The sequence below is a fragment of the Phalacrocorax carbo genome, chromosome 1 (genome assembly GCF_963921805.1).
Source record: "Phalacrocorax carbo chromosome 1, bPhaCar2.1, whole genome shotgun sequence".
Lineage (NCBI taxonomy): Eukaryota > Metazoa > Chordata > Aves > Suliformes > Phalacrocoracidae > Phalacrocorax > Phalacrocorax carbo.
Window position 1 is genome coordinate 87,872,689 of NC_087513.1, and position 18,017 is coordinate 87,890,705.

At 49.0% G+C, this 18,017-nt stretch overlaps 1 protein-coding gene across 1 annotated transcript in view; it reads left to right on the plus strand.

The window, feature by feature from the left end:
- Positions 1-5,516: 5,516 nt before the first annotated feature.
- The window catches only part of VTCN1 (V-set domain containing T cell activation inhibitor 1), a 23,883-nt gene continuing 11,382 nt past the window's right edge, over positions 5,517-18,017 (plus strand). Inside the window, exons 1-5 of the mRNA XM_009508752.2 lie at positions 5,517-5,634; positions 11,094-11,158; positions 12,603-12,950; positions 15,801-16,079; positions 16,749-16,910. Of these exons, the coding sequence (XP_009507047.2) occupies positions 5,603-5,634; positions 11,094-11,158; positions 12,603-12,950; positions 15,801-16,079; positions 16,749-16,870 (846 nt within the window). The 5' untranslated portion in view covers positions 5,517-5,602 and the 3' untranslated portion in view covers positions 16,871-16,910. The remainder of the gene's footprint in view (positions 5,635-11,093; positions 11,159-12,602; positions 12,951-15,800; positions 16,080-16,748; positions 16,911-18,017) is intronic.

Genomic DNA, 18,017 nt, shown 5'->3' on the forward strand with positions numbered 1-18,017 from the left:
TGTGCAGAGTCAGTGCTCAGCATAGAGTGTGATGTAAAATGAAATGCCTCATTTTCTGTGTCTTTCTATTTCTTGCCCCCCAGCCCCTACTTGTGTGCTGTTTTTTCTTGGAGCTTCCATGCTGTGTTGCAGAGGGAACACATAAGGACAGCACTACCTGCCAGGCACATAATTTCTGTCTGAAAACATCTGAGTCCTCTCAGACAGAGGAATGTGTTTTCTCTTTGTGTTAGGCATCCCTTACACACCCTATCGCTGACATTTTCCAAGAAGCTGTTTGTGAGAATTATACCAGTGAACACAGGAGCCTTCAGGGAACCACAGTCAGCTTGGGCTGAGCTCTATATTTGACATGGGAAGAGCAGTTTTCAGACAGCATGGGGTACTAGTCCTGCCAGGGTCAGGCCCTTGTATTGATTTTTTTTTTTTCCCTCTGGTAGACTTGAAGGCTCAGTTAATCCCAGGGATTATAAAGTATTGACCAGCTACCACTCTGTGTTTGGGCAAAGCAGGTTGTGAGTGAGGATAGCGTAACCATCTGCAGAAAAGGCATTTAATGACCTTAGTCACTTTGTGGGGGTTAGGTGTGAGTATCCTCCTATTGTTTGCAAGCAGACTTTGCGCTCGATGTTCACTACTTGGAAGGCTTTGCCAAATGAATATATCCTACTGATCTGCTGGAGTCTCACACCGGTCCCCAACAGCCATTCCCAGGAATGGCTTCCAGTGCTCTGTTGGTGCTCAGCCCTGGGCAGGTGGTGGGTTAGGAGGTGTAGTCTGCTGGGCTACATGATGTTATTTCTGACCAGCTGGTCCTTGAGATAACAAAGGTATTTTCAAGACAGACATACACGCAGTGCTGACAGATCGGCACTGGTAAATATGACTGTTTTTCCCTGGACAAAAGCCCTTGCTGCAAAAGTCTCCAAAGCTTGGGGGAGGGGGGAAGAAAATAAATGGTGATAAACATGAGTAGGGGCTTTGGGAGGCCAGAAAAGGAGGATCTGCTCCCCAGACAGGGAAAACAGAGTGTAGCTGGAAGGAAAAACACAGCAAGAACAAAAGACTGTGGAAGACCTGGAAGAGGCCCTGCAGCCTGGAGACTCCATGTAGGATGCCTCTAGGGTCAGGTATGCTAGGGTAGCTCTCCCTTCTCAAACGAGGCAAACCACACTGGCAGCATGGCCATGCTTGTAGCTCTGTGCATGAGTGTCTAGTTTGTTCTTAGAAGATCACAGGAGCAGTGCAGAAGCTGGCTCAGCAGGGCTTCTTGGCCTTTCCATGGCAGGAGGTGATCCACAAGGGTGCACTGACCATCTGGGGAGCCATGTCAAGCAGACCCTGGCAGTGGCCCACAGGCAGCATAGAGGGATTTGCCTATTTCCAGCCAAGGGTGGCTTACCACCTCCCTGCTTTAAGAGGTCAGGGCTTGTTCTGAGTGCTGCTGCTTCCAGCTTCCCTTCAAGGGCAGGAGAGACTGAGCACAGGTAGAGCTGAAAAGGCAGTGGCAGGCTCCCCTTCTTCCAGCCTTCAGGGTGGGACCACTAGTGTTCCCATCTCCAGTGCTTCTCAAGCACCTCTTGATACCATTGTTACAGATGTGGGAGCACAAGGTTGGAAAGGTGTCCAATATTTTTGGCCAAATCCCAGGATAGCTTTCATCCTTTTTTCAGCCTGCTGGCTGTCTTCACCTCTCTTAAGCACTGCATCAAATTCGGCTGCTTGCCACAACTCCATCTTCTCCTGGTTCTCCTCCTTTGCTAGTAGCTCCTTCAGCTTTCTAGTGTCATAGAAATATGGTATGAACTTGCCATAAGTAGGGAAACTCTTCTGACAGAATTATTATTTGTAAAAAAAGAAACAAGTTTTGTTATGAGGGGCAGAGCTACCACAGTCTGGTTTTTGTGCCTATGCCTCTCCTAGACCACTGAACATCTTCTTGGGCCCTGACCCACTTTCAGTCCTTCCTGCCCTCACTGTTCCCTCATGCAGACAAGAGGCAGCACATGCACTGACCAGCAAAACTGGTAACATTTGTACCTGCTGTTGCCTTCCCCTCAGTGAAGATAGATGATATCTCTCTTCCCCAGATGCTCACCAGCTTTCACAGACCATGTGGGACCACATCCTGCTGTCACATTTGGTTGGATTCTGCTAACAAATTCAAAAGTCGTAAGGGCTGGGCAGACTGTGTGATCACAAATCGTTGATTTCTTTGGGAAATATCCTGAATAGCTCTCGGTTGTTTTGCAGTGTAAACATACAGAGAAGAGTAGGCTCCAGCATGAAAGCTGCTTAGAAATTAATGTGGTGTTGCCCTGGTGAATAGGACTTGCCCTGGTCGTGCTGGGGCTGCCTGAGAAACAGACCTGTTTTTCCAATATGGGAGTAACCTGATTATTGACTGAGTGGTGAGGTGTGCTGTGGCTACGACCCGGAGTTAACTGGTGCACTGCACCAAAGGTAGCTGTAAATCAGGTGTCAATGAGGGCAACAGCCAATTCCTTCATGTGCATTTCCCACCGGCTCACTATGGCCTAGAGCTTCTACTTGGCTTCAGGCTGGAGAGCTGGCCTGAGAGGAACCTCATGAAATTCAGGTAGAGCAAGTGTAGGGTCCTGCACGTGGGGAGGAACAACCCCATGCACCAGGACAGGTTGGGTGTTGACCTGCTGGAAAGCAGCTCTGCTGAGAAGGACCTGGGAGTGCTGGTGGACAGCAAGGAGACTCTGAGCCAGCACTGTGCCCTTGTGGCCAAGAAGGCCAACAGTATCCTGGGGTGCATTAAAAGGAGTGTGGCCAGTAGATCGAGAGAGGTTATTCTCCCCCCCTACTCCACCCTAGTGAGGCCACATCTGGAGTACTCTGTGCAGTTCTGGGCCCCCCAGATTAAGAATGACAGGGAACTGCTCGAGCAAGTCCAGTGGGGAGCTACCAAGATGACCAGGGGACTGGAGCATCTCCCTTATGAGGAAAGGCTGAAAGACCTGGGTTTGTTCATCCTGGAGAAGAGAAGACCGAGGGGGGATCTTATCAATACTTATAAGTATCTGAAGGGTGGGTATCAAGGATGGGACTGGGCTCTTTTCAGTGTTGCCCAATGACAGGACAAGGGGCAATGTGCATAAGCTGGAACACCAGAAGTTCCACCTACACATGAGGAAAAACTTCTTTCCTGTGAGGGTGACAGAGCAGTGGAACAGGCTGCCCAGAGAGACTGTGGAGTCTCTTTCCCTGGAGACATTCAAAACCAGCCTGGACAGATTCCTGTGTCCCTGCTCAAGCAGGGGGCTCGGACAAGATGATCTCCAGAGGTCCCTTCCAACCCCTACCATTCTGTGATTCTGTGATTCTAGTAACACTCTGCTAAATTAGAAGTTTATAAGCAGTAGAACACCACAAAATAGAATCATAGAATGGTTTGGGTTGGAAGGGACCTTTAGAGGTCATCTAGTCCAACCCCCCTGCAGTGAGCAGGACATCTTCAACTAGATCAGGTTACTCACAGCTCCAAAAATACAATCAATCAGAGTTCTTTTTTTTAATATTAAAAAGGGCTATTCCATGCTAAACAGAAGGGAAGTAAAAACCATGTTAAGTCTGCTTTGTAAGTTTAAACTATTGCAACAACTAAAGAGCAACACTGATTCTCAGGTGAAAGATTTCCACCCTCAGTTTCATTCAGAGACCTCTGGGTGAAGGATATGCTTTCTGTAACTGCCAAGATTGGAGCATTAGAAGTAGGTCCTGTTCATACCGCTGCCAGAGACCTTGCACAGGGAGTTCAGGTAGTTCCTTTACCTGGAGAGAGATTAGCTTCGCAGTCAAGCACTCACACTGAAGTAGCACACGAATGGCTGAGTAAACCCAATGGCTAGTCACTCTTGAAAGGAAAAGGTCCCACCCTGGCTCCTCTGTCCTTGCTGCAGGCGATGCAGTCCTGCCTAGTATCACTAGGTGTGACTGTCCTCTGACCACATGGGGAGGCGATTTAGCACCCTAACCCAGCAGGAAACCATTTGGGTTTTGATTTTACTATGTTTCCTAACAGGTGACTAGGTTTAGTGAAGGTTCAGGTCTGCACTGTCATCAGTGCAAGGTGGAGGGACGTGGGAGGAGGTTCAACGCAAGATGTGACATGTAAATTCATCCTGGCATGAGGAGTCTGGAGGTGGTTAGTCCTGGGTGCTAAATGCCTTGGAATAGAGTTTGCTGACTTGGATGCCCATACAAGAGCCACAGTCCCTTCCAGCCCCCTCTCTGCTGTCTAGAAAATTCTGTTATGTGTTGTGCACCACATCTGGCTCTGTTCATCCCTTGTAGAGGTGAACAAGCTCTTTTGGAGTCAAACTGTGGTCCAGAAGACAAAGTGCACATTTCTGAAATCTCACACATGCACAGTTAGAAGGCTGCTGTGCCCCTCAAGGCATCGTAAGCCCTCTGGAACCCTCTCAGCCTTTTCAGCTGGCTTGGTCATCACTGGCCAGTATTAATTGGCCTTGATTTCAACCTCTGGTTGTTGCAGACAAAGTAATCTGTTTTTTTGTTAGGTGCTGGACCGTTCCCAGTTCCTCTGGGCATCCTCAGCTCTGCGTGGGAAAGCTGTTCACTCCCACTAACCATCCAAACTTGCTGGAGATGGCTATGGACTATCAAAAATTCCCCTTTCCGCACCCTCCCTGGAACACAGTCCAGATGCAGATGACAGGAATCACAGGTTTCCCTTCAGGAAACTGAAAACAGTGGTGTAAGCTCCCTAGCTCCCTTCCCTTTTCTGTTCTTCTGTGATCTCTCTGCCCTTCTCAACCTATTATGCCCAAAAGCTACTCATCCTGCCCCCAGCCTCGAGTTAGACCAAGCACAGAGGGAAAGGCTTGCAGGGTCTGTGCCAGTTTCTTTCCTTTACATGCTCTGATATCTGCTATAATGGCAAATAGGAGAGCAGCAGGAGCTCACCTTGGGGAGAAGTAGTTTAGTCTGGAGGAGTTCAGCAGTAGAAAACAGCAGTCAGAAGAGAGACCACTGCTGAACCTGTGTGGCTCTGATGGCACTGCTGAACCTGGATGAGCACAGCACAGAGGCAGGGGAAGATGCATATTGCAAATGGGGCCAGGCGGGGGACCCACAGTTGGGACCTCTCTGCCCAGTACCAACAGCATGACTGGAGATTTTAGCAAGCAGACCTGAGCTAGTCCTGGGTGCAACACAACCCACCAGTGATGAGTGAGCTGTGGATCTACATGGGAGACTGCTGCGCTCTGACCCCAGGATTAGCTGGCTACCAAACCAGGAGCTGTGTTATTTTTTGTTTTAAATCAGACATGTTTCTTTAATGGATGGTGTAGGAGATCTCTCCTGTTGCTCCAGTGACTAACCAGGCCTCCCTACTTTTGACTGGCCTGGAGGGGGAAGCTGAGATGTTCTCTGCTTCCTCATTCCTCAGAGTTCACTGCTTGGGCTCACCACTCCTTGGCTGGGTTCAGTTATTTAAGCAGGACAGCCTGGGAAAATATATCATACGAAGAACAGGGGCTGTGCTGAACGGCGTGGGATGGACCTTTAGGCACTTGGTGTTTGGCTTGTCTTCGTAGGTGCCGTGACCATGGCATCCCAAGGCCAGGTCATTTTCTGGAGGTATGATATTAACTGCACCTGCTTTGGGAGAGAGGAGGGAGGGAATTAAATTTTCCAGAGGCCTTGGCTGTATCACCCTGCTGCCAGGAACTTTCAAGACAGCAGTTCTTTGCAGCTCAACTCTATACTGCACTCATCCAGGCTACTTAAATACAGGTACAGCTTCTTTTATGCAAACTGTAAGGACATGTAGCTGTCAGCCAGCCATGTGCAGGTGATCAACTGAGGCCAGGATGGAGATGTGTGTCCTAGAAACTGCGTGGCTGGAATATGCTACCTCAGGTTTGAATGCTCTTGTAGGTAGGGGTGTCAATGGCTTGAGGAAGGCTCCATGTTCCTTCTGCTGGCTCTCAGACACCCACTTACAACTCCATCACATCGATGTGCTGTGGGCAGAAAGGCAAAAGCTGTCCTACAGCAAGTTTCCTTGCTGTGTGAGTCAGGAGTAAGAGCTGGGAAGACATGCAAACTATTTTCTGCCTCTTGGTTTAATGACCCTGTTTCCTTTGGAGCTATCGACCAAGTCCTGGTGAACTACAGTCAGAAAGAGAAGTATCGTGGGGAAGGCCATAAAAATACCTACCTCGTATTCTTGTCCCCTGATTAGTTGAAAATAACCCCACCAGATGGCTAAATTAGTTAGCAAACTTGCTTCAGCCTCCAATGAACACGGACCAGGCTTGCATCTAAACCTGACTGCTTGAACAGAGCCACAAACAAGCCGTGTCTCTTCATTCCAGGTTTGGGCTTTTCCAGGCTGGATAGAGGCAAAGGCTCCAGTGAGGTGTGTGAGACAACCCTGCTTGCATATATTCTGTCAAAAAGGTTTCAGCTGTTACAAGTATCCGCCTCACCTAAGCTGAACAGCAGCAGGGAGGACGGTCCACATGTGAACAGAAGGGACCTCTCGCGCATGAGCCGTGCTCCAGCTTTCTCACATGGAGCTTCAAGGAAGAACTAAATAGTAATATCTTCACCTGTTCACTGATGCAAGTGAGATCACTAGTAGACACTATATAACACGGTGTAAATATCCACTGAGCATTGTATACCTCATGCATCTGGAATACATGTAATAACCGGCTCTGTTATTCTCAAGAGGCAGCCCAGCTGGCTTTTGTCAGGGAAATGAAATAACTGGTGTGTGTAAAAAATGAACGCCAACCCCTTGCTGCTCTAAGAACCAATCTCCAGCTCTGCCAGCGTCTCTGCCGGGCAGCTGTGCACAGCCAGACAGCAACAGGCTACTGAAAGCAGCAGGCTTCTTCAAGGCCATTGGCCTCTTCAGGCTAATCTTGAAATGCAGAAATAACCCAAAGAGAGGAGGGAATTTTCCAGGAAGCTTCACAGGAGCAGTGGGAGGTTTCTATTGATTTCAGGAAAAATGAAAACAAAACAACTCAAAAATTAAAAATTATGGGCTGAGTAAAGTTAAGCTCTGCAATCATTAACCACTTACTGGGTTATCCCTGCCATGCTATTTCTTTTCCACAGTAAGCTTTCATATTAGGAGGAAGGCAGGGGATCTTCAATATCTTAATCTTCCAGGTTTTTTGATCCTTGCACCTTGCACCATTCCCAAGGGAAAGCTTACTCTGCACCAAACTAGAGAACAGGAGGATTAAGCCTCTGCTTCCTGTCATGGTGGGGCTGCGAGCCTCTCTGTGTCCCCTGTGCTCAGCGGCATTCAGGCTGCCCAGAGCTGCAGGCAAAATCCTGTTTAGCTGCTCAGGAATGGGACTGGGGAAAAGGGGGTGGGATGTGTGGAGTGGCATCCAACAGACTGCCAAAGTGCCACCAGGAAGCAAGGGCAGCATCAGGGCTCTGACTTGTGCAGCCACAGCCATCTGCATCAGCCAGTTTCCATGCCCCTAAAATGCTAGAAGTATGTGGGGTGCTGATGCACAAAAAAAATTGCTTTTCAGTTGAACTGCTGGACCAGACTGTTGCGAAACACAGCTCCCGTCAGCATGTGGCTGGGTCGCCAGCTTCCTCTTGTTTGTTCACCCTGTGCTCCAGAGTGAGTGACTCAATATGCACTGGGGGCTCGCAGGCAAATATTTTTAAGGCCCTTGTGGTTCTTGGATCTCACAGTTTCTGTGGAGGAAACTCCAAAGGGCCTGATTTCCCCTTGGCAAGGGGTGTTGGAGTGGGCAGTGACATCCATGTACACAAAATTGCCATCCCCCCGTAACAAAGAAGCGGCTTTTTCTGTCAGCTCCGCTGCTGCCTTGAACCAGGGGTGGGAAGCACCTCTCTGGATGCAAAGGAAGCAAGGCTTTGCAGCTACAGGGACAGGTGGCGCCAGCGAGGGACAAAAGTGTTGGTGCTGGCCTGTTAGTGTTCGTTTGTGTTTGTCTGTGAGCGAGCTGAGGACGGTTTTGCCTGGCACAGTGCTAGAGTAGAGGTGGTGTTCAGGCCAGGGGGTCCTTTTGAGGACCAGGGACAAGTATGGTAGCACCTGAATCATTCAGAGACTGCACAGGGAGCCATCCTGGCTGCTTGTCCCCTGCCATACCCCCTCCAGCATTTATCAATGAAATCCTCTCTAACCTGCAGGCAGCATCCCTTGGCTCCCAGCAATTTCTCCCCTGCCCACTCTCGGGAAGGATTTTAATCTAGAGGCGTGAGGGTGAGTCACAGCTGATGTGAGGCAGTGTGGCTGCCACTTGCTCCAGGTATATGTGCTGTGGGTCTAAGCCCACAGTTTCCCAGGTGTGAGAGCTGAGGCTGATCATGGCAACTTTGGCTGAGTTTATAGCAACTATCTCACTCTGGGATCAGCTCCGTAGAGGTTGGTGGAGCTCCTCAAGGAGGTAGATATTATTCAGCATATGCAAGAGGCGTGGTATCTGCCCTGGAATAGGAAAGCACAGGTTTGTCCCACAGTGAGCCTGGCTGAGACCCTGAGTGATTTGGGATTGAGGCCCATGGGACATGACAAATTTCTGCTGGGAGCTGTCACGCTGCAGGATCTCCATGAGCCAACAAACGAAGTCCCCGTTTCACAGGCCCCCTGGGGAGGCAGTGGTTGGTGATGGGTCCCTGGCTGCTCAATGCCCATGACTAGAGGATACCTGCTGCTTTCCTGCCCAATGTGGTCAGCTGTGGCCATAGTTGTGGCGTACCAGGAGGGGGCAGGCAGAGGACTGCTGCCCACCCTGGTCATGAGTGAAAGCTGGTGAGAATAGAGGGGAAGCCAAATGTGTGACACCTCCCAGCTCTAAGGACGTCTAGGCAGGGAGGGCTGGTACAGATGTGAGTGTATATATGGAGTTGTATGAACCTTTATATGGACTTACAGCACACTCATGATGAAATACACAGTTCTGATCCCTTCACCTGAGCACGCTGGCATGTGCAGGCAGGGCTCCCTCAGACAACTTTCTGCTGACTTTGGGGATGAGGATAGAAGGAAGATGGTGGGATGACAAGCAAACCTTCTGCAACATCTCTCCTCCTCTCTACCCCCTCTTTCAACCCATCTTCCCTTTCTCCTATCCCTGCTGCTCCCTGCAGGAGGGGCTTGTTCACATGGTGCAACTCCCTAGAGCTCTGTATCAGCCCTGTAATCCTGGCATCTGTGGTGACTGAGGCACGATTGTGCAAGTAACTGAAACAGGCACACATTAACAGCAGGAGGTGTGGTATGGTTTTACAGACACCGGCAGGCTTTTGTGCAGGAGGCTGCCTGATGTGTTGGGAAAGAGCATACCGCAAGCCAGTGAACACAGCTGAAGCAGACAAACTATTTCTGTGTGGGCAGGAGGGCTGTGACATCTTGCAGCCTGGTGCTGCGGGGGGATGAGAGGGGAAGAGGCAGCTTGGAAGTTTCTGCTACAACAGGGCAAAACAGGCCCTGGGCTGGCAGCTCTGTATGCAGGTGCAGTGGCTGTGGCTGGTACCTGTGCCTTCTGCAGCACAGCTCCCTCCGGCACCCTCCCAGGCTTGGGGAAGGGGGAAAGTCCCCTGTGAAGACATCCTGTGGCTCTCTGGTCTTCTCCTCTGGCAGTCTTGAGCAGGGCTGAGCCAGCAAGCCTGTGAGACTGTCAGGCATGAGTGCATGAGCTGCTTAACCTGGGATGTACCTGTGGGTTTTTGTGGGGAGCTGCTTCAGGGCTTCCTCCAGTGGGGAGCTGAGGTTGCTGCCACAACCCCCAGTCCATGTTACAATGTATGACAGCTACACTGGCTGTGGTGGGAACTTGCATTGGGTTGTGCTCAGCAAGGCTCAAGCTGTGCTGCTCCACACCATGCTGCCTGTCACCTCCTCTGCTGGGACTGCTCCGCCTGTGTGCCTTGGCAAATGGTCTTCTCCTCAGCTTCTCATTCAACAGCCACTTACCCATCTGTGAACAGGGCATCCCCAAACCATCCAGCTCACGGACCTGGCCCTGTTTCCAGCCCCCTCCTGCCCACTGCCTGGCTTGTACCAGGTGTCTCTGGGGTCAGGGGCCTGTCTCAGTGGCCTGCTCACCTCCCTGGGCAACTGGTCCCTCACAAGTGCCAGCAGGGACTGCCCAGCTTGCTTATGCACCAGGGGATGCAGAGAGGCGCATCCTTCACTGGGACCTGCTGCCTCCTTCCAAAGGCAACACCTGGGTCTCCTCTCCTCCCACCACATGGTCCCCAACTCTGATTGATATCCCTAAGAAAATGGAATTTTTGGAACTGTCTGCTAAAGACATAACAATGAACTATGTGAGCCTGGCAAAACAGAAGTTGAGGGCCAGAGGCAGAAACTGAGAGAGATAGGGAAGCACCTGTTTCATTACTTTATCCTTGAGGAGAGCTGAGAGGTGGATTAAAGCAAACATCCCATCTCAGAAGCCACTGAGAACGGGGTGATAAAGTGTGTAGTCAAGGAGAACAACTAATTGGAATATAGATAAGAACTAAAACAAAGTGTCCAGTAGGGGAACTATCCTTGTGATAATACTGAAAATCAGGCCCATAGGCCAGGAACCACCCCCTCTAGTAAGTCCCTTAATCTATGAGCATGTGGGGTAAATTAAAGTGAGCTGTACTGTTACATTGAAGACAGAAAGAAATTAACCAATTATTAGCTGAGGCGTGTGAATATTAGCTGTGATTGACATATTTATCTGTATATTTATACAGTTTCTTGATGGGGGGTGCTAGCTTTGTGGGTTACCACCTAGCACCAATCTTTGCACAAAAATGAATTAAATACAATACCTCCGTTGGTGTATTTTGGCATTTTGCACACCGGGCGAATGAACCCGCTTTTTGGGATAACATGATGACAAGTGCTCACTTGTAGTAGTTCATCACTACAGTGGTTATATGGTTTCACTGGTCCACCTTGTTCTAGGTCTGCAGCTTATCCACCTCAACCTCCTTCCTGCTGGTGGCTCTACAGATATGCACCATAGGCATAGGGTGTGAAAGGAGGTGGGCTGCGTAGTAATGTTGTCCTTCCTTTTTTCCCCAAATAGCATGACTATGGTCATTATCATCCTGGCTGCGGTGATTGCCCTGATCATCGGGTTTGGTGTCTCAGGTATGTGACTACTCAGATTTCTTCTGCCCTGTCACTACCTCTGTGTCTCCATCCTGTGCGTGGGCTGAGGTACGATCTTGTGTGGAAGTGCCACCTCTGACCCTTTAATGAAGACTCACTTTATAAAGCTTATGTACCAGACAGAGGAATTAAGACTGCACAGGTGCTTCAGTTCTGGCCTTTCTCAACAAGCTATGACTCCATGGCATTAAATCACAAGGAGCTGTGCTCTCTTTAGAGACTGTGAGCTCTTGTATATTTTAAATAATACAGAGATTTACACACACACAGAGACATGTGCACGGGGTGGGTTAGAAGACACCAGCACTTGGCACTCAGAGCTGAGTGAAGAAATCTGTGTCGGCTCTTAATTTCTGCAAAAACTTGTCAGTGGGCCAGCCTCAGGCCGCAGCAGCGGCTGTGCACATGTGAGCCCCAGCACTGCAGGGCAGCTCTGTTTTGCCTCGGGAAGCAAATGCCTGACCTATGGTTTCACAGCAGAAATTAAGCCCTTTTCTGTTTAGTTTATTTAGTTATCTGGTGTGTAGCGACTGAAATGTTCAACTCCATCTGTTGCTCTGTAGGAAACCAGCTCAGGCAAGGGGTCAATAAGTGTAGCACAGCCTGTGCTGATGGAGGTGTAGCACTGTGTAAGCTGAAATTTCCTCAGGCTTGGAGCCCTAAACCTACACATACAGGAAGTCCTGCACGTACTGTGCCCCTTCTCCCAGATGGGGGGAGACGATGGTATTTATTGCAAAGTAGGACAGCACCTGCCAGGATGGGGCACATTCCCTTGCTCCCTCAGAGATGACAAAAATATGTTGCTTTGGTGTTGGCCAAAATGCAGCATTCTTAGGGCACTTAGGAAAGGGCTACATGGGAAAGAGGACCCAGCTCTGGGAATAAGCTAATTCTCAAGCTTGCTGGTTAGGATTTGACTTGAGAAGCAATCTGTGTCCCCAGGAAAGGGAAATGCTGATTTTTTTAAACAAAAGAAAACAGTTTGGATTCCAGCAAGGGTGAAAGAGCAGCCTCTTATTTTTCTGCCAGCATTATGCCTTGCAACCACATTTCTTTTGCATAAAGGGAGATCCCAACTAAGAAAAGATATAAAAATCATGTTCTTCTGGCAGCTGCAAAGAGAAAAATCCCTGATACATATAAGTAAGCAAGAAAACACCATGTGAATTCTTCTGAAACAAATAAGAGGAGCTACTTTTTGAAGCAGACTGCCTGCTAAAATGCTCCTGAGCTTTATCTTGGTATATAAGCCATGGGAGCTGACCTCTGCTAGCAGCACTGCTGGCTGCTACTGGCGTCCTTGCGATATGCCAGTGCCTATTCAGCCTCAGGGTTGGTGCATGACAGCCACAGGGTGGTCCAGCCTTTCTCTGCCCTTACCACCTTGCCTTTCTCATGCCGCCTTGCTTTCTCCTTGCAGGAAAACACTCCATCAGTGTGACAGCACTGACGTCTCCAGGGAACATTGGCCAGCGCAGCATCCTGGGCTGCACTTTCGAGCCCGACATCCGAATGGGCAGCATAGTGATCCAGTGGGCCAAGGCAGGAGTAGCCAGGCTGGTTCATGAGTTTAAAGGAGGGAAGGACCACCTGCAAGAGCAAGATCCATCATTTCAGGGCCGCACAGCTTTGTTTGCAGACCAGGTGATTGGCGGCAACGCTTCCCTGGAGCTGAGGGATGTGCAGCTCTCCGATGCCGGCACCTACCAGTGCTCTGTCACCACAGCCAGAGGGAGCGGAGTGACAGTGCTGCAGTACAGGACAGGAGGTGAGGGGTATGAGGAAGAAAATCCTGCTGCAAAATGCAGGCTAATGTGGTTCAGTTGTGCCTACCCATGGTTATGCTGATGGTAGAGGCTGCATGAGCGGCACCCACTCCTCCAGCAGCCACTATTGAGCCTTGCACCTCGCAGTAGGTCTGGGGTATTTTTGGCTTTTCCAGAGGTGTTTATGGCCTTGCCCACTCTTTCCACATCCTCACTCCAGGAAAGATTATTATTTTAATATACTCAGTTGTTTTTTTCTTCTCTTTACCACATGTAGTCTACCAGATACTTAACTGGCTACAAAGACCCCCTAAGAATGGGAGTAGCTAATTGAACTTTTGAAGATTCAGACTTTATACCTGTTAAAGATACAATGATAGCTTTTTCTCTCTAGATTAGGATATATCTCCAGCCAGGAGAAGTGCTGCATAGTAAAAATTATAGCCTATTTAATATATTTTTTCTGTTTTTCTAAGGTATTCAGTTTTTTAAAATGGCTATCAAAGCAACAAACCACCTATGTCATAGTTATTTTAAGTATTACATATTTGCTAAATTGTTTACCTTAAAACATGCAAATTTTCACTTGTGGGTGCTTAATTCTTCTGAACCCTCTGGGCTTGTCCATCATGTTCACCACTGGTGATGGCACAAAGCAATACACTCCTACTGAACTCAGCAGTGTTTCACCCGTTTCTGTCACCTCTGGGTCTTTCTAATGAACTTGTGGTGAGTTACAGCAACTGTACAATGGGGATAACATGCGCCTGCACAAGTAGGTGGTCTTAGTGTTTCTCTGGCTGGCTTTTGCTGACACCTCTGAGGTCCCAGCACATCCTTTGAACTCGAGGGTTGGCACATTAGAGTGGGTCCATGGCCTTCCACTTTCCAGTTCCAGAAAGTTTCTAAGGTAGCCAAAAGAATTGTTAGAAAGGAAAAAAAAAAAAACAGAAAAAACAAGACAAACAAGACAAACAAGACAAACCTTCATGGCTCTCCAAACATTGGAGAGTCAGTCCCCCAGGAGAGATCTGGAAACCACCAGGTCTTCACACTCTTCCAGGGAGATGACTTTGGTTGCAGTAACGAGTCACCTCCCAAAGGGTCACCTCATGTTGGAGACTGATGAATGAACCACTTCAGGGTCTCCTGCAGACTGCAGTCTTTGCACGTTCTCCCTCACCACTGCAACCAGTGTAGCTGCCCAGCAGTTCAAATTGGAAGAGGAAAACTGTCAGATATCTCCAAGCCAAGGAAATGCAATTTTAGGATGGGTGACTGCTTATGTGTTGAGGCCAGATGTACTGGCAGCATGGAGGGGTTCCTCTGTGCTTCAGGCCAGTCATGGCAGGACAGCAGCAACCAGCAGAGATCTTGAAGGAGACAGGCTGATTTTCTGCAGGTTCAGTCTCCTCCTTTGGCCCAGCAGAGCCAAAAGATCAGGACGTGTGCACCAGCTTCTGTGCTTGTAACAGATGTCTTGGAGATGCAGACGCTTCTCCATGTGACTCACGGGGAGTCTGTCTTGGGACAGAAAGGCAATATGACACTTGGTGTCACAGGAACATCTGGCCAGGGTTGTTACACACAGTCTCCCATTTCTTACTGAAAACGTGTTTTCTACCCTGTTGCTATGTGAAGCAATTCCCTAGGCAGTGAAAAAAAGGCTGCTGGGCTCACAGGCCCCTTATCTTGCAATGGCAAGAATGGAAGAAGGGTTTGGGACTACAGTAGGTAACAGCAGGGCCAGACGGCTTTGGCTTATGTCTGAGGCATGCTTAAGTCTCATGGGGACATGGTCTCTCACCACTCCTTGAAACCTTGTGAATCTGCCTGCTTTTGTGTTGCTTGATTTGACATTTAAGGTACCCCACACAGAAAAGTCATTATACAGAACATGCGAAATGCTGTATTAGGTTTTATTTCCATTGAAATTGGTGAACTCTGCTCTCCTAAAAAAGCTGCTGTTTCTCTTCACCTATGTGCATGTGGGAAATACAGTGAATATACAGAGGTATGTTTTTCTAGGAGAGAGAGACTAATAAAGTTTTATTTGAGTGGCCTTGGCTTTAAAACACAGCTGATTTTGTGATTGGCTTTAAATGTTTTTTTAATCCAGAGATGTTGGTGTAAGTCCTGCAGATCAAGCCACACCTTAGTCTGCCCTCAGCCTCAGCAGGTGCAGATGGAGCTTCCCTTGACTGCAGCCCCATTTAGCATCAGAGTCATGTTACAAAGCCATAGGTGTTGGTCAGGCTCCCTTCTCAGTCAGTGGAGAGGGTGAGTCATCTTCCCCTTCCCCCAAAGTCTGAGAAGAGCAATCATTTTTGACATACCTCTCCCTGCTGAGAACAGCAGGTGCCTCCTTTCAGCCACCCACCTTCAGCAGAGGATGAGCAGAGCAGTGCCGGCTGCAGTCCCTGCCCAGGGAAACTGGGTGTTTGGCAGACGTGGGCAGTCTCAGGCCAACCAGCTCCTGGACCCAATCTCCTCTGGGAGCTTGGATGTCCAGGAGCTCTTGGGAAACACTTAGTTTATGAGCCCGGATCCAGCTCGGAACTGTTAAGCAGAATTACTTAAAGACACTAAAGCTGTGCTATGACCTCAGCAGACCCTGTCAAAGGGCACTGCCTTGTCCTAGGAGTCTGTAGATCCCCTGTAGCCATCCCCCTGTAGCCCAACCTATATGGACCTCTGCCTGAGCCTCTGCGTTTGGTTAGGCTACACGCGATGCTGAGCAGCAGGCACTCTAGAAATAGATAGGACTGACTGGCAGATGCAGTTGGGTGTTTCACGCCCAGTTCCTAGACATTTACTGTTTTCTGACTCTCTTCCTGTTTTCCCTCCCAAAGCCTTCAGCACCCCCAAGGTCCACGTGGAGAACAGCAGCAGCGGGGACATGTTGTGGTGCAAAGCACCACGCTGGTTCCCTCGACCCGCTGTGCGCTGGACAGCCTATAGCAACACTGGGGAGTACCTACCTCTCGTTGCCAACACCAGCTATGAGCTGAACGCTGAAAACATCACTCTGAAAGTGGTTTCCTTTCTGCACAACTTTACTGCTAACGTCACCTACACCTGCGTGATTGAAAACAACATTGCCAAGGCTACAGGCAACATCAAAGTGACAGGTAGAGTTTAACACCACCCAAAGACCACAGGTGCAGGGGAGAAGAGAGTTTAAACGGTGTGCCTGTGTGTGCTGGGGGCTCCTGCAGCACGTGTGTCAGTCAAGGATGGAACTGAAATCCATGCCTAATCCAAGCACCTCTCTCTGTCCCTGGGATGAAGGAAAGGGTCTGTGTTTGGTCCTGCTATTTCACATGTTTTTCATGGTAACGCTTGCTCCCTTGGCATGGGGACAGAAATGCCAGGGAGCAGAAAGAAGGAAGGACACACTTCAAAAGCATGTATTCCTTTGAACGTTAACCACAACCAAACCAACCAACCAAAACCCCCAACTTTTGACTCTTTCTTTTTCCAGTTCAGCTTAGATCCCTTTTGCGTACCAAACCAGCAGGCCCCTTTAGCTGACTCCAGCCCACCTCCTTTATTTAAAAGGCCATCTTATCCACAGGAAAGCAAACTTTCCAAAAAGCCTGGATATGTTTTCCTGTTCTACATGATAGGTCATAGCTCTTCTACAGCAAGGGCTTCATAGCAGTGGGTTTCCAGCACAAAAGGCAGGGTCTACCTTTATCAATATTCAGACGAATAGGGAGGAATAATTATACACACTTGTTTTGCCTTCCCTCCTGCATTCCCCATTCTGATAGTCTCTCACTATTCTTATGCTACAGATTTCAGCATTACGAGGGGGACCAACTTGCAGCTGGTGAACCTAAATGCAGAGTCAGTGACCTCCCCCCTTCCAGCCTCTCACTGGATTCTTCTGCTTCCCATGTATCTGCTGTTGTTATAAAGCCTTTACAAAACCATCAGAAACACTGCTGGATCTGGAGGTAAGCTTGGAAAGGGAAATCCATAAGCATATATGCATAGACCCTCTTTCTGAGTTTTGGTCCCTGTCTCGAGCCTTCCAAAATGGGAGGACATGTCTTTGTCCTGTTCTGATCCTTTCCCCACCCCCAGCTTTAGGTGGGAAGCACGGCTTGTCCCTCCCACAGGCTCCCTGCTGGCTTCTCCCATCACTTTCTGCAACTTCAGAGATTCTTGTCTTACACCGTTAACTGTCATCTCTTACTCGTCCCCTCATTGTCTTTTCCTTCTCTCCTCAACCTTCTCTCTGACCCAAAAGACAGACGTCTTGCTTGCTGCTCTGCACGCCTGCTGAACCTTGGCTACAGTTTAAGGCTGCAAGGCAGGGTGGACTTTCACCTCTCCCTCCCCATGAGGCCTGCTGCAGTAGAAGCCTTGTTTGCACCCACTTTATTCAGACAACTCCACTGCACAGTGCAGCTCCTTCGGTAAGTGGTACCTAGTAGGGATACCTTGAGGAGGACAAGAGGGAGCTGCCAGCCTGAGCAGTCCCACCTAGACCTGGAATAAGGAGGGCTGTAGACAGTCAAAGCACAGGGCAACTGCCTTCAGTATTCATCAGTTTTGGCTTTGGGTGGTAGGCTCTAGAGGTTAACTGGTGAGGAAGTGGAGAGCTACAGAAAATCAGCTAAAAGGAACACCTCTTGTCTTTCCATGCAGAACAGTTACACAGCTACTCTGATGGTAGAACACGCTTCATGCTTTCCTCCCTCTTGGGCTGAGAGCTTTAAGAGCTCCTCCCCGTTTCAGAGTTTCAGAGCATGTAGTAGCACGAACATGAAGCCAGATGATTTCCCTCTTGTACTATTATTTCCTACCCATGCCAACAACAGGATACTTTGTTTGGGTTCAGAAAGAGAACGAGGAATGTGATAAGGGGAGTTGCATAAATAAAGGAAAAACTCTGATCACAGGAATGAGATGTATTCTCTTGTCTTAAGTAACCCATTGACCAGAACGGTGATCAGGGGCAGAAGCTGAGAGACAAACAGGAAAAGGGTTTCCTGCAACACATCTGAGAACTGGTCCTTCAAACTCACAGTACCAAAAGCAAGCAAATCTTAATTCCC